The sequence below is a fragment of the Rhinatrema bivittatum genome, chromosome 18 (assembly GCF_901001135.1).
Source record: "Rhinatrema bivittatum chromosome 18, aRhiBiv1.1, whole genome shotgun sequence".
NCBI classification, from domain to species: domain Eukaryota; kingdom Metazoa; phylum Chordata; class Amphibia; order Gymnophiona; family Rhinatrematidae; genus Rhinatrema; species Rhinatrema bivittatum.
The window spans coordinates 39,346,562-39,361,289 of NC_042632.1; the positions used below are offsets into that span (position 1 = coordinate 39,346,562).

At 45.9% G+C, this 14,728-nt stretch overlaps 1 protein-coding gene across 4 annotated transcripts in view; it reads left to right on the forward strand.

Moving 5' to 3' along the window:
• LARP1 (La ribonucleoprotein domain family member 1) overlaps positions 1 to 14,728 on the forward strand; it is a 144,027-nt gene that overhangs the window by 84,486 nt on the left and 44,813 nt on the right. For 2 of the 4 annotated variants that reach the window (XM_029584059.1, XM_029584060.1), the window contains exons 5-10: positions 1,359 to 1,487; positions 2,064 to 2,213; positions 3,137 to 3,299; positions 6,956 to 7,100; positions 7,448 to 7,622; positions 12,722 to 12,891. In XM_029584059.1, coding sequence (XP_029439919.1) covers positions 1,359 to 1,487; positions 2,064 to 2,213; positions 3,137 to 3,299; positions 6,956 to 7,100; positions 7,448 to 7,622; positions 12,722 to 12,891 — 932 coding nt within the window. Of the gene's footprint in view, positions 1 to 1,356; positions 1,488 to 2,063; positions 2,214 to 3,136; positions 3,300 to 6,955; positions 7,101 to 7,447; positions 7,623 to 12,721; positions 12,892 to 14,728 lie in introns of all 4 variants that reach the window. The other 2 variants (XM_029584061.1, XM_029584062.1) reach the window with 2 other exon arrangements.

Sequence of the window (14,728 nt, forward strand, 5' to 3'; positions counted from 1 at the left end):
ACTTCCTTTCTATTGTAAGTAGTGGTTTCAGAATTTCATTTAAGCCGGTCAGTTTCTTTACCTTTTGTTCTAGCAGGCAAACAGATTCTGAAGAATGCATACTGCTTCAGCCTTTGTGAGGATACGTTTTGCAAGATACCTGAGGGTCACTAGCACTTTCAGGAGACTTGATCATCTCTTTTTGACCAGTTTAGCAGCGTGCAGAAAAATGAGGCAGTCTCTAGGGCTGCAGTGGCATGCTGGATTAAAGAGGCTACTTATTACTGGAGCTTGTGCGGATTCCAGTACTTTATTGCTGAAGCAGGTGTGGGCTCATTCCACGAGGGATCTGTAAAACGGCAACTTGGTTGTCTTTGCATACTTTCATTAAGCACTGATGCCTGGATGTCTGGTCTAGAGAAACGGGTTCCTTCGCCTCAGCAGTTTTGCAAGGGGCTTGGGCAGCATCTTGCTTTATAAGGGTGTAACTTGGTTATATCGCAGTGGTGTGGACTGGTCAGAGCGGATGAAGAGGAAGGTGAAATTGCTTCTTACCCAATTTCCTTTCCTTGAATACAGTCAGACCAGTCCAGGACCCTCCCTATGCTGTTGCCTCCACCCCCCCCCCCCCCTCCCCCCGCCTCCCACACACACACACACACACACACTCTATGCATTGCAGACTGTTCTTGCAGGCAGTTAGGCAGAGTTGGGAAGTGTAATGAATATCTGTACTTTGCTATAGGAGAGTGTTTTCTTCCTTACTGTTTGAAACTCTTTCGTTACTGCTTCCTCATTCTTCTGGAAGTCCACTGGTTTAAAAAAAAAAAAAAAAAAAGAACCAGTAGTATGGTTCAGTTAATTGTATTAGTTATCCACAGTTAGCTTGTTAGAGAAATACTGGCAGGCTGGTATCAGCACAGAAGTATATAAGCAGTGACATTGGTGAACCTGTTTTCTCTCTCCATCTGGAGGTTGGCATGCATAACTCACTGGTCTGATTGATTTCAAGGAAGGGAAATGATCAGGTCAGTAATTTCACCTTTCAGCCATAAACCTGTATATGGAGGGATGGGTATAAAATTAAATGTATGCTTGCTATGATTTGTCTGCATTAGTCACTATTTTATTCTTGCATTGGGGCTCTGTTACATCGATGATTACTCTTGCGTGACATTGTTTCTTAATCACTGCTGCCAGTCGTCCTGTGGCATCCTAATCAGTGGCTACGGAAAGCTGGCTGTAGAAAGAGGTGTATGTAAAGGGTCTCTGATTCCAACAGCAGAACTGTGTTTTTCTTGTGGGTAGTAAACTTGAGACCCTAATGTGATTTGGAATTTCTCCTTCCTGAAAAACCTGAAGCCCATCTTGCATTTCAGGGAACAAGCACAAGTGGGTCCCACTGCAGATTGACATGAAATCAGAGGTGCCACGGGAGAAAACAGCAACTCGGAACAACCGGCAGAATGAGCAGCACAGGCATCCCATCAATAGGAGTGAGCCCAAAGGTGTGGACTGGGTGATGGAATATAGGCTTGGGGAGGGAGGGCAAGATAGGGTAGGGTCCCAGTGTAGGAGGACATGCCTGAAGTGGAACCAGAGGTGGTGGTGATGAGGCATGGACCTAGGAGAGGATTCTCACAGGGATATATGGACCTTTGGGTAGGATTGCCAGCTCACTCAAGTCAGTCCAAAGATGAGCACTGTAAGAAGCCTTCAAGAGGCTGATCATTCCTAATTTTATACCATTGAATACACAGAGATGTACCACTTATTTAATTGAATAAAACTAGGACTGGAGCATCTTATGGTGGTCTGGGTGAATTTGAAACCCTACATGGTGGAGGCTGGGAGTATCATTTTCTGATTGAATCCCATCATAGAACCCTTGATTCTATGTAAACCCAATTTCACTTCAATATCCCCTCCTAGTCACCCTCCATCCCCCAAAAATAATCCCCAATTTGTTTTTTTTAGGTGTTGAATACTGTAGGTGCTACACAACCTGGGTTTTGCCTCTTCAGCCACTATAGGGCAAATGTGACTATAGTTCTGTTACATCATTTCTATGTCCCCATTTGCAGGTTGGCATCCAGATAACAAACATGAGCGGGACTGGCCGGACCATGACGACACTTCAAGTGTGAAGAGTGAGGGAGCTGTACGTGGAGGCTTTAGGGGTCGAGGGCGTGGCCGAGGGAGAGGAAGGGGTCGAGGAAGAGGAGGCATTCGCTGTAAGTAATCCTTCCTGTGTTATGAAACACCTTTCTGATGTCTGAGTGGAACTAGCTGAGGCATCTGAGGCCAGTGGCCCACCCTGCCAGTCTGGTTTTCAGAATATCCATAATGAGCATACATTCGCTCTTTTGTATATAAATGGGTATCTCATGCATATTCTTTGTCAATATCCTGAAAACTAGACAGTCCAGATGACTGAGGAGCAAGTTGGAAACCATTACCTTTTACTAACACTTAAGTCTAGATGGGATAGATTTTGTAGTTTGGGTGCCAGAGCTTAACAGTCATTTTCAATAGCTGATGAAATTTTGGAGCCAAAATATTTACCATGTTTACCATTGTCCACCTGGCCTTTGGGTTTTTGTTACCCTTGTAAATAGTGTGGGCAGGTGGAGAACAAAGCTTAGTATGTTGACCAGAACTTCAGACTAGACATCGATCCACAGGGATGTATTCTTAGACCAAGCAGAGATCATAGGGATCTCTGGTAGAAATCCAACCTGTGGATACAGGCTAAGCTCAGTAGTGCTAGTGGAGAGTGATTTTCAAAGCGGTTTATGATTTTCCCAAGTAAATTGGCTGTCTTCAAATTGTTCTTCCTCTACCTAGCTGAAAGCACACATGCTCTTTCATAGCGCACAAACTTTCAGGGAAGGAAAACAACTCTCATAGATTGGATTTTCAAATCTCCATCACAATTTCACTTGCACAAAAAAGCAGGCGCAAAGTACATGAGGTGTGTTGTACCTATGGCTGAAATTTAGGTATGATTTAAATGTGCCCATGGAAAGTTGCCCCCTTACTGTGATAAGTATCGTGTGTGTGACTGAGGTCTCCAGGATAGTGTAGCATGTGCTCCAAGCAATTCTCTGTCAAGCTGTGCACTATTTAAACATATTCCAAATTATTTTATTTGCAGCTCATTTTGACTATCAATATGGCTACCGGAAATTTGATGGCCAGGATGGGCATCATGCACCAAAATACACCAGTAACATCACTTATTATTATGATAACGTGAGCAGCTCTGAGCTATACAGTGTGGACCAGGAGCTGCTGAAGGATTACATCAAGAGACAAATGTAAGCTTTAGCTTCTTGACCCAGAGCAGTACCAGATATAAGAGGTAGGGGCCACTGTGTTTGGTTAGGGAGCTATCTGATATCCTGGCCCATTGACTAAAGCAGGAGATGCAATGCCATAGTAGTTTTATGCTACTTGTATCCAGCTAAATTTGTTCTGCTGTTAGCGGGAAACTGTCAACAGATAATCCAGATGCAGATTTCCTTATTGTTCATGCCAGACCAGTCCAGATGAGTAGGTTATGTTCCCCTGCCAGAAGACACTGATTTCCCTCCACTTACATAGGGATCTGGTGCATCCTTCAACTGTTGAGAACAGAAAGCATATTGGCACTGAAGACAGCAGGGTATTAACATAGAGAATCTTCAATGATTTGGGAAGAAGGGGTAAAGCTTGGGATAGACACAAAGGATGCTTTGAAGTAAGGAGAATGCAGGGCAAAGCACAGAATATCCTGTGGGCAGGAAGTAAGAGGTAAAGTCTACGAAATGCACCAAGGGGTCCTGAGTGGGTGGGAAAGAAAGAGGTAAAGCTAGAGATCAAGTATGGGTGCAGTAGTACAGCAGGCAAGTCGGATGAGAGAGAGAGAGACCTTTTGTCTTTTATTTGCCACCGTATGTTTGCTTATGGCAATGTTCCATAAGTACTTGATGGATTTTCTTAAGTTTCTTATAGAAAGAAGGCACTTTGGTCACTTTGATTATAATTCCCTGTATGTACCAGGATCAGTCCAGACTCCTGGGTTTATGCATCCCTGCCAGCAGATGGAGACAGAGAAAACTAAACTGACACTGCACCATGGTGGATGGTGCAAAAGAGAGTATACAAGTTACCGAAACATTGCGTGTACCCAGAGCCTGGGATTTTTTGCAGGGTCTGGGTTCGATGGCTTCAATGCTGGAGTTGTTACCGTGAGCCTTCATGCATGTGAGACCACTCTGGAGGGCTCTGTTGGCAAAGTGGAATCAGTTATTGGAGGCTTTTCATTAGTCTGTCTCTCGATGCTCCTGCGTGGGACAGTCTGTCATGGTGGCTACAGACGTCCAATTTAGTGCATGGTGTCGATCTGGAGGTCCCGGATTGGGTAATTCTTTCTGGTTGGGGGGGGGGGGGCAGTATGGCAGCGATAATCGGCCCAGGGCCCTTGGTTGGCAGAAGAAGCCTCTTGGTCGATCAATCGCTTAGAGAGCAGAGTAGTGAGGTTAGCTTTACTTGCTTTTTTCTACCTTTGGTTCAAGGTCATTCGGTGAGGGTCCTGTCGGACAATTTGATGACCGTAGCATATATCAATCAGCAGGGAGGAACCAAGAGCCAGACGGTGGTACAGGAGGCTCAGGAATAAAGTTCTTTGGGCGGAACAGCAGTCATCTCATATCACAGGCTTTGAAAATGTCCAAGCAGATTTTCTAAGTTGTAGAAGAATGGGAATTGTCTTGAGTCAGCAATGCAGCTCATTCAAGAGAAAAGAGAAGTGGGGCTATCCCCATGTGGATCTATTGGCGACTTATTTCAATGCGAAGGCATCTTGCTTTTTTAGCCCAAGGTGGGAATACAGGGCCGAGGGAATCGATGCCCTGGTGATACCTTGGCCTCGGGGAGTTCTACTTTACATATCCCCCCCCCCCCCCCCCCCCTTGGCCTCTGGTAGGCAAGGTCTTGCATCGGATGGAGAGACACCCAGGGATGTGGTGTTGGTAGCCCTGGAGTGGCCATGTCGGCTATGGTTCGCAGATCTGGTCAGTGTGGCAGTGGACAGACCTATACACATAGTCATATTCCTCACCTTCTTCGGCAGGGCCCCATGTTTTCAGACTAGGCAGATCACATTTGTCTAGCGGCTTGGCTTTTGAGAGGCAGCGTTAGAGACGAGGGTACCCAGAAGCAGTCATAATAACTCTTCTGCAAGCTAGATGGCCATAGACTTCGTTGTCATATATCCAGGTCTGGAAGATCTTTGAGACATAGTGTATGACTAAAGGAGTACAGGCCTTGCAGTCTTCATTGTCTTACATTTTGTCTTTCTTTTAAGAGGATTTAATCAAAGGCCTAGTTTTCAACTCTGAGTTCAGGTAGCGGCTCTGGTTTGCTTAAGAGGTAAAGTTGAAGGGTACAAGTTGTCCACTCATCCCGACATGGTTAGGTTTATTCGAGGGGTTAAGAATCTGTGCCCTCCAGAGAGGAGACTTTGTCAGTCGTGGAATCTTAATCTCTTTCTCCAAAGTTTGTGTGAGGCACCTTTTGAACCTATCCACAGAGCGACTCTTAAGGATTTGACTTTAAAAGTCGTCACCTTAGTAGCCATGGATTCTGTGAGGAGAATCTGAGTTGCAGGCTTTATCTTGCCACAATCCATTCCTTCAGATCTCTGCTCAGGAGTGTCCTTGCGAACAGTTCCATTGTTTCTTCTGAAGGTGGTTTCCGCTTTTCATATTAATGAGACAGTGGAGCTTCCAGCTTTTCTGGAATTGGATGCTTCTGCGCCTCATGCACGGGAGCTTAGGCTATTGGACATCCATAGGGTTTTGCTAAAGTATCTCAAGTTCATGAATGATTTTAGGAGATCTGATTTATTTTATTTTCCAGGTTTTATATACAGTCATTAAGATATAATCCATCAAAAGTTTACACAATGTTCAAAAAATCAAATAAAATACAATAAAATCATAAATACATTATAATATTACTTCATAAAGTATTAAAGTTAAAGTATGAGGAAGAAATATAAAATCATGCATTAATTAAATCTAAAAAATAATAATTAAAATAAATTAACCAAGAGCCCGATTTATCTTTTCATTTTATGGAGTAGTTAAAAAAAAAAAAAAAAAAGAAAGAAAAAAGAAAAAAAAAGGGTACCCAGGCTTCCAAGCCTATCATTGCGAGGTGGTTTAAGGAGGCTATTGGGTCTGCATACATTCTCAAAGGCCGTCAGGTGCCAGAAGGTTTGAGGGCTCACTCTACTCGTTCTCAGGTAGCTTCTTGGGCGGAGGCCCAGTTGTTTTCACCACAGGAAAGTTGTAGAGCAGCGACTTGGAAGTCGCATACTTTTGCAAGGCACTATTGTCTGAATGTAGTTGATCCAGAGTCTTGGTCGTTTGGCGAAAGTGTCTTGCGAGCGGGACTCTCCAGGTCCCATTCTCAGTAAGGAGCTCTGGTGCATCCCAGGAGTCTGGACTGATCCGGATACGTACAGGGAAAAAAATTGGTTCTTACCTGCTAATTTTCATTCCTGTAGTACCACGGATCAGTCCAGAACCCACCCGATCTATGGAGGTGGAGAGTCGTCTGCTCATCTCTGATTTTCTTGGTATAGTCTTAAGATTTTTTCTAACTTTAAGTGGTTTTGTTACAAGTGTTTTTGCAAATGTGTTTTGCTTGGGTACAGATCAATACTGAGGAACTGCAGGTGGCACCAGGGATTATGAAGCAGTGTCAGTTTAACTTTCTCTGTCTCCATCTGCTGGCAGGGAATCATAAACCCAGGAGTCTGGACTGATCTGTGGTACTACAGGAATGAAAATTAGCAGGTAAGAACTAATTTTCCTTTTGTTACGGATAGTTTACATTTTTAAAGACAGGGTAAACTGGCTTCAGACCTGATGGTGCAGCAGAATATGGTTTTAAACTGTTGTGCCGTATGATTTTGTCCTTTCAGAGAATACTATTTCAGCGTGGACAACCTGCAACGGGACTTCTTCCTGCGACGGAAGATGGACACCGAGGGCTTTCTGCCCATTGGCCTTATTGCCAGTTTCCACAGAGTTCAGGCTCTGACTACAGACATTGGGCTTATTATCAAGGTAAGGGAGGGCTGTCACTTCACAGGAATCTTGCCACTTTGGTGGTTTGAGGTTCCCAGCAGCTGAGCATAGTCCTCCCTGGGGCTGTGGGTGGTGTTTCAAGTCATTTGAAAATGCAGACAGTCCAAGAAGGGAAATAAGCTTCTTATGGCATTAAATATGGCACTATGGGGGACTAATGTTTCAATAAATATTTGACCCCTTGGAATTAATATTTCTCTGCTATTTGAAACTTATTTTTGAACATTTTCTACCTTGTCTCTCACACCTGCTTGATTGATTAAATATGGCAAAAACCACATCTGGAGCGAGTGAAGATTGAATCCTGGTCTTTGTTTTGAATCCAGGCTTTGAAGGATAGCAAAGTGGTGGAGATAATAGACCAGAAGATCAGGAGGAAAGAGCAGCCTGATAAGTGGCCTTTACCAGGCCCTCTGATGGCAGATGCTACTCAAACGGACTTCTCACAACTCATAAACTGCCCGGAGTTTGTGCCCCGGCAGAACTTCCAAAAAGAGACAGGTGAGTGGAAAGCACTGGAGGGTTGGGGAGATGGGAGCATTTGAGTGTGGTGGGAATTGATCTAAAATACAAATTTGGAATTCTGTATCTTTCCTTACTGGCTGCAGTGATTTTGTCAGCTTGTGGCATAGATTCAGATATTTTGCCAAATAGAACAATGGTGCACAAACCACTCTTTGGTCCACCTGGCCAGTCGGGTGTCGGGATATCCCTTGTGAATATGCATGAGAGAGATTTGCATAAATGTTGGCAGTGCATGCAAATCTGCATATTCATTAAGAATATTCTGAAAACCCAACTGGGTCGGGGCCTGATGATCAGTTTGAGCAGCACTAAAATAGTTTCTGCTAATGAACTGGAGAAGTGGGGACTGAGACCTCCTGATGTTTGATCCCCATAGTCTTGTCCCCAGTAATGTCATTAATGGGACTGTAGGTGCTACCTTTTGTTAGTTGTCTACACTTAGGTGAAAAAAAACAAACATCTGTGGAACAAAACACAAATTAAAAAAAAAAAAAAAAAAATCAGTGTTGGAGATCTGAATGCTGCCTGTATGTTGAACCAGCCCCAATTGCCTTGAGAAATATCTGCCTCACACTTTAAAGAAAAACAGTAGGTTGGACCAGTATTTTCCAGCTCTCTTGGAGGCCTACCTAACCATTCAGGTTTCAGGATATCTGTAATGAATATGCAGGAGAGAGAGGTTTGCATGCATTGGATACCCAGGATATGTAAATCTATCACATGCATATTGATTGTGGCAATTCTGAAAACACATCTGGATTCCCTGTATGTACCCAGATCAGTCCAGACTCCTGGGTTTTGCCTCCTTCCCAGCAGATGGAGACAGAGAAAATTTTACTGATACTGCTACTTAACCACATGTGCTATCTGCAGTTCCTCAGTATTTCTCTGTCTCCTGCAGATGGTAGATGGGTGCAGTTCTGCAGTCTGGGCAATTTTTTCCTTTTGAGCCTTCCTCCTGGGTGTTCTTGAATCCTGGTGGGTTCTTCCCTGTCCAGTTGAGGCGGATGAACCGGAGGTTGATGACCCTTGTGTGTGCTCATAACTTGCGCCCATGGGGTGCAAATCTGGTGGTCCAGATCCCTCGCTTTCACGAGGCCACTCAGGCATCTGCATGCCTCAGATATCCTTTAGTCTGACGCTGTCTATTTCATGTTTTGTGCCTCAGTTTGGGAGTTTGAGTAAAGTTAAAAAAAAAAATAAAATAAAATAAAATGAAAACATCTGAAGGTAGTTGCACGGCTCAGCTGTGTGAGCAGCTTCCTCTTCACTGTTTAAGGCGGCTGACGTAAGTTTATTTTGTTCTTGGTTTTCTCCTGCTTGTGTCAGTCAGCTTCTCCCCGTGTGCGATGGGCCGCAACTCGATATGGTTGCAGCTTAGTTGGCTCGGGCTGTGCGCCGGGCGTTCCGAGGGCAGGGAGAGCTTGTCTGATTGCCTGGCAGCCGCGAAACAGTGAGTGAAGTTCTCCATTTCTGTTTCGGCATTGCTTCGAGGCCCTGGCCAAGGTGCTTATCCTTTCCCGATCAGCGTGGGAACGGCGGCCATCTTGGATCCCCTTTCGGCTGTTCCCCTAGTACTGGGGGGGGATGCCCCCCATGCTTGTCTCTGGCCCATTCGGTCTCTGGGCTTGAGCAGAGGGACTTTAAGGAGGAAGGGGGGCCCCATGCTGCTGATTTCTGGTTCTTTCCCTGTGGGGTCTAGAGCATTAAGACCATTTTCTACAGATTTTGTGCTGCTGCAGCATGAGGCTTACCTGGCCAAACAGCTTGTGCGGCTAGGGATTCGCGGTCCCGGCTGGCCCATTCAACTGAAGGGTGTACGGTTGGCCCAAAACAAATTAGTTCTGGGAGACAACAGGTTTCCCCAGTTCAGATGTTGCTGCGTACCCCCGCGGGTTCTGGCCCAGGGGAGGATGAGTCTGGTGATGCTCCCGAGGGGGCAGAGGAGGCTCCTGACCTGCATGTTCAGGTAGATCCGGTGGCTGGAGGTGAGAGTCAAAAAGATGATCCGTTAGTCCTATTCTCCGAAAGGGATGACCCAAAGGTAGTCTGACTTTTTAGAAGAGAAGAGCTTGATGCCTTGCCACCTCTGGCTTTTCAGGTTCTGGGGGTTAAGATTTGCCAGGAGGACTCTGATTTGGAGAGGGCGGATCTGGTCCTGGATAGGGTGCAGGGTCCCCTGACAGCTTTCCGTATCACAAGTCTGTAAAGAAGCTGGTGGAAGCAGAATGGGGAGCTCCCGATTCCGGGTTAAAGGTGGGAAGGGCCATGGCAAAACTTTATCCATTGCCTGAGCAGGTGTTGGAACTTTTTGCTTTCCCTAAAGTCAATGCAGCGGTTTCGGCGGTTACTGAGGACGAATATTCCTGTGGTAGGCTCCATGACGTCGAAGGACATTCGGGATCGTAAGTCGGAGGTGTACCTCGAGGATTTTTGAGGTCTCAGCTGTGGGTTTGCGTACTGCTGTTTGTACTAGTTTTATGCAACTTGTTTGTCTCTGCTAGGTGCAGTAGATGTAGGAAAGCCTGCCGAAGTCGGGCGAGGAGGCAGACAGGACTGAGTGAGTTGAGGGGGGCGGTTGCCTAGAGAGCGGATGCTCTGTATGATTTGGTTTGTACTTCTCTGATTATGGCGTTTGCGGTTTCCACCAGAAGGTTGCTCTGTCTGTGAAACTGAGTGGCGGACGTCTCTTCCAAGCTGCAGTTAGGCTCACTGCCTTTCAAGGGTTGACTCTTTTGAGGAGGACCTTGGGGATAATAAGGTCCTTAGGTTGCCGGAAGATAGGCCTAAGGGTAAGAGGTTTTTTCAGGTGTTCCTGTTTGTCCAGCAAAGGCTGCGGCTAGGCCTCAGACAGTTTCCCCTTCGGGGGCAGTCCTGGAATCTATCCTTTCGAGATGCCCGAAGACAATTTTGTGCCGCCGCCGGGGGGGGGGGGGGGCATGCATCTGGGCTTAAGTACTCAGTGAGGTGAGGCTGGTCCACTCTGTCGTGCCTGTTGCAGTTTTACGAAGAGTGGACCAGAATTATTCAGGACTAGTGGGTTCTCAGCATGGTAAGGGACTGCTATACTTTAGAATTTGCTTGCCCTGGTCGTAATTTGTTTCTAGTTTCCCCATGAGTCTCCTTGGACAAACAAGTAGCGGTTCGAGAGACGCTGGACCGGCTATGTTGCCTGGCAGCGGTGATTCCAGTTCCCCGTGAAGAGGTTCGCAGGGGAAGATATTCCATTTACTTTTTGGTCCCAAAGAAAGAAGGGATTTTCCACCTGATTTTAGATTTAAAGACAGTAAATGCAGCTCTAAAAGTTCCGTGTTTTCGGATGGAAACCTTAAGGTCAGTGATTGTGGCAGTTCGGAAAGGAGAGTTTCTGACATCTCTGGATCTAACAGAGGCGCCTACCTGCACATCCCCATTCATCAGGACTTGCAGTGTTTCCTGTGATTCATGATTCTGGGGCAACATTTTCAGGTTCAGGTCCTTCCTTTCGGATTGGCACATCCAGTCGTTATTCAGTTCCTTAGGGGGTACAAAGAATTTGCATCCTCTGCTTTGGTGGGTTTTGTCCTTCCTGGAATCTTAATCTTGTCCTCTGGTTTATGTGAGGCTCCTTTTGAACCCCTCTGGAGAGCGATGCTGAAGGACTTGACTCTTAAGTTTGTTTTTCTGGTGGCCATATGTTCGGCTAGGAGGATTTCTGAGTTGCAGGCTCTTGTCTGGACCCATTCCTTCAAATTTGGGGGTCTCGTTGAGGACAGTACCTTCCTTTTTGATAAATGTGGTTTGTGTTCTACGTGAATCAGACAGTGGCGTTCCCAGCCTTTCCCACGGTGGACACATCCGCCCCTCATGCAAGGGAGCTCAGGATTTTAGATGTAAGAAGAGCATTGTTGAGAGATCTCAAGGTAACTAATGACTTCAGGAGGTCAGATCACTTTTTTGTTCTGTAGAACGGTCTGAAGGGAGGCTTTCAGGCTTCTAAGACTACTATTGCTCGTTGACTTAAGAAGGCGATTGGTTCCACTTATATTATTCATGGTCATCCGGTTCCGGAGTGGTTGCATGCTCATTCTACATGTTTTCAGGCAGCCTCATGAGCAGAGGCCCAGCTTGTTACTCCACAGGAGATTTGCACAGCAGAGACTTGGAAGTCACGTCATACTTTTGCAAGACACTATCCTCTGGATGTGGGAGATATGGGTTCCCCATGTTTTGGCAAAAGTGTTCTGCTATGGGGTACTCTCCAGGTCCTACCCTGAGTTAGGGAGCTTTGGTATGGTCATCCGGAGTCTGGACTGATCTGGGTACATATCGGGAAAGGAAAATTGGGTCTTTCTTGCTAATTTTTGTTCCTGTAGTACCACAGATCAGTCCAGAACCTGCCCATTCTATTGAGTGGGAGAGTTGTCCGCTCATTCTGTTTTTTTGTAGTAGATTTTTCATATTTTGTAAGTTTAGGAAAGTTTGGATGTTTTTGAAATTTGTTGTGATTGGCTTGGGTATAGATTAATACTGAGGAACTGCAGGTAGCACATGTGGTTTAGTAGTAGTGCGGGTAAAACTTTCTCTGTCTCTATCTGCTGGAAGGGAGGCAAAACCCATGAGTCTGGACTGATCTGTGGTACTTCAGGAACAGAAATTAATCAGGTAAGAACCAATTTTCCATTGGTGTGCCTCCAGGAAAGGGCTGAGAATCACTGGGTTGGACTAATCCTCAGTAGCCTGAGCTGTATCTGTCCCAGTCACTCAATCGCAAGTCTGCTTTCGGTGTGCTGCTCCCTTTTTTTTTCTATGATTATATATGGAGTAGCTTGTCTTTATCATATGCTGTTGGGTAGAAAGTCATGGGTTTGCTTGTAGAAACGCTGCTCCCAGGTTGCTCCCTACTAAACATTTTACTAATCTGAACTTGTGAATACTTTATTGTGAATACTTAAATTCACCGCAGTTACTTCAGTTTGAAGAAGTTCTAGTTTTACCTCCTTTTTTTTTTTTTTTAATTCTCCTGCAGTAGGAACCATTCATGCTCTTCTTCATTCTGTACATGTCTCATTTTGTTTCTTTCTCTGTTTGTCTAGAATCTGCTCCTGGTTCCCCGCGAGCCTCAAGCCCCGTTACAACAAAAACAGAGGAGGTCACTAACCTGAAGACGATGCCCAAGGGCTTGTCCGCTAGTCTGCCAGACCTGGACTCTGAAACATGGATTGAGGTGAAGAAGAGACCCCGCCCTTCCCCAGCCAGACCCAAGGTACAGCTCTTGCTCATCTTGGTGGCAATATAAGTGGTCAGCTTTGGACAGCGCTTGTCCGATTAGTGCCACATACCTCTCAGGCCATCACTAATTCCATGGAAAATAATGTACATTTTCCTAGTGTGTAGCCAGATGGACTAAGGACCAATGGGTTTATGTTCCGCTGCCAGCAGATGGAGACTGTCAGGTTTCAAAGCTGATGTCACCCTGGATACGTCCATGCAGTGACCTCAACCCTTCAGTATTTCTCCATCTCCAGCAGATGCGGACATGCGCTACCTATGGGGATTGCTGTACCTTTTGGAAGAAGAAATTCTACTTTTAAATTGGAGAAAAGATTGAGCCCCGCTCTCCTGCAGTGATACCTAAAGGGTCCCTCCCCCAGTTGAGAATTCCAGAGGTGATTTCCAAGATCCCTCAGTTGTGTGCCTTTATCCGATAGCCGGTTCCTGGCGTGGACTTTGCTGCTGAAGTAGCTGAAAGGCAGCAGGTTCAGGAAGCTGAAGAAAATACCCATTTTGGTTTCCTTACGTAAACCCCCCCCCCCCTTTTTTTTTCCCCCCCTGTGATGGAAGCCATTCAAGAATTAACTGATCTGGACTGAGGTGCCCCAGAGGCTAATTTCAAAGGGAGTTGGGTTTTGGAATGCCTGAACCCTTTGGATCCAGTGGTAAGAGCGTTTATGTTTTCTGAAGATAAATGCCCTGGTGTGTGCAGTCTCCAAGCAGACCACTATGCTTGTGGAAGGAGGAACGGCTTTGAAGAATGTTCATTATAGGATTAAGACTATCCTTAAGCAAGCATTTGATGCAGGGGCAATGACCTTGCAGATCGCATCTTATTCCCTGGTGGCTTGATCTTGTTGACTTTTCTCTTCCAGGAGGTCGATGATTCTGGGGTGAACCCTAGGGCAGTTATGGAGCCAGCTGCGGCTTTTTTGGCAGATGCGGGCTGTAATTTGGTGCGTTCTTCAGCCAGAAGAATGGCTTCCATAGTAGCGGCCAGTCTTCAGTTATGGCTGTGAAACTGGTCGGCTGATGCGACCTCTAAGGCTAACCTTTAAAGGCTTGCTATTTGGAAATGAATTTGAAAAATTGGCCAGTAAGTGGGGCGAAGATTCCTTGTTTTGCCAGAGGATAAGAAGCAGATGCCATGCTCTTTTAACATGAGAGGTCTTACTAGGGGATCCAGGCGTTTTTCATCCCTGTAGAGGAATGACCCTTCAGAGAACACAACCTTTTGGTAGGTCTCAATCCTTTTCGTCCCCAACAGCCAAGAAGGGGCGCAGGTTCGGGTAGTGGAACCTCCCGACCCTCCCAATAAAGGTTTGCCAACCCACCCCCGGGAACAGGAGATAGAGGGATGCCTCTCTCTCTTCTGTTGGCGGTGGTTCAAGATCACATCTGATCAGTGGGTCCTGGAAGTGATACAAGAGGGATGTGTGCTAGAGTTCTGCAGTGTTCCTCGGGACGTGTTCATGGTGTCTCTTTGCCACTCACTGCAGAAGAAGCAGGCAGTGGAAACTACATTAGCAAGGCTTCTCAGTCTGAGGGCTGTGGTTCCAGTGTCCAAGTCTCAAGAAAAAACGGGGCAATATTCCATTTATTTCATTGTGCCCAAGAAGGAGGGCTCCTTGTGTCCCATCCTGGATCTCAAAGATGTCAACCATCTGCGGGTGATGCATTTTTGTATGGAAACATAGAGAGAGGGGTAATTTCTGACCTCTTTGAACCTGTCTGAGGTGTACCTTCATATTCCCATCTGACTAGAGAATCAATGCTTTTCTGCGGTTTGCAGTTCTGGGACGCCATTATCAGTTTTGGGCCCTGCCCTT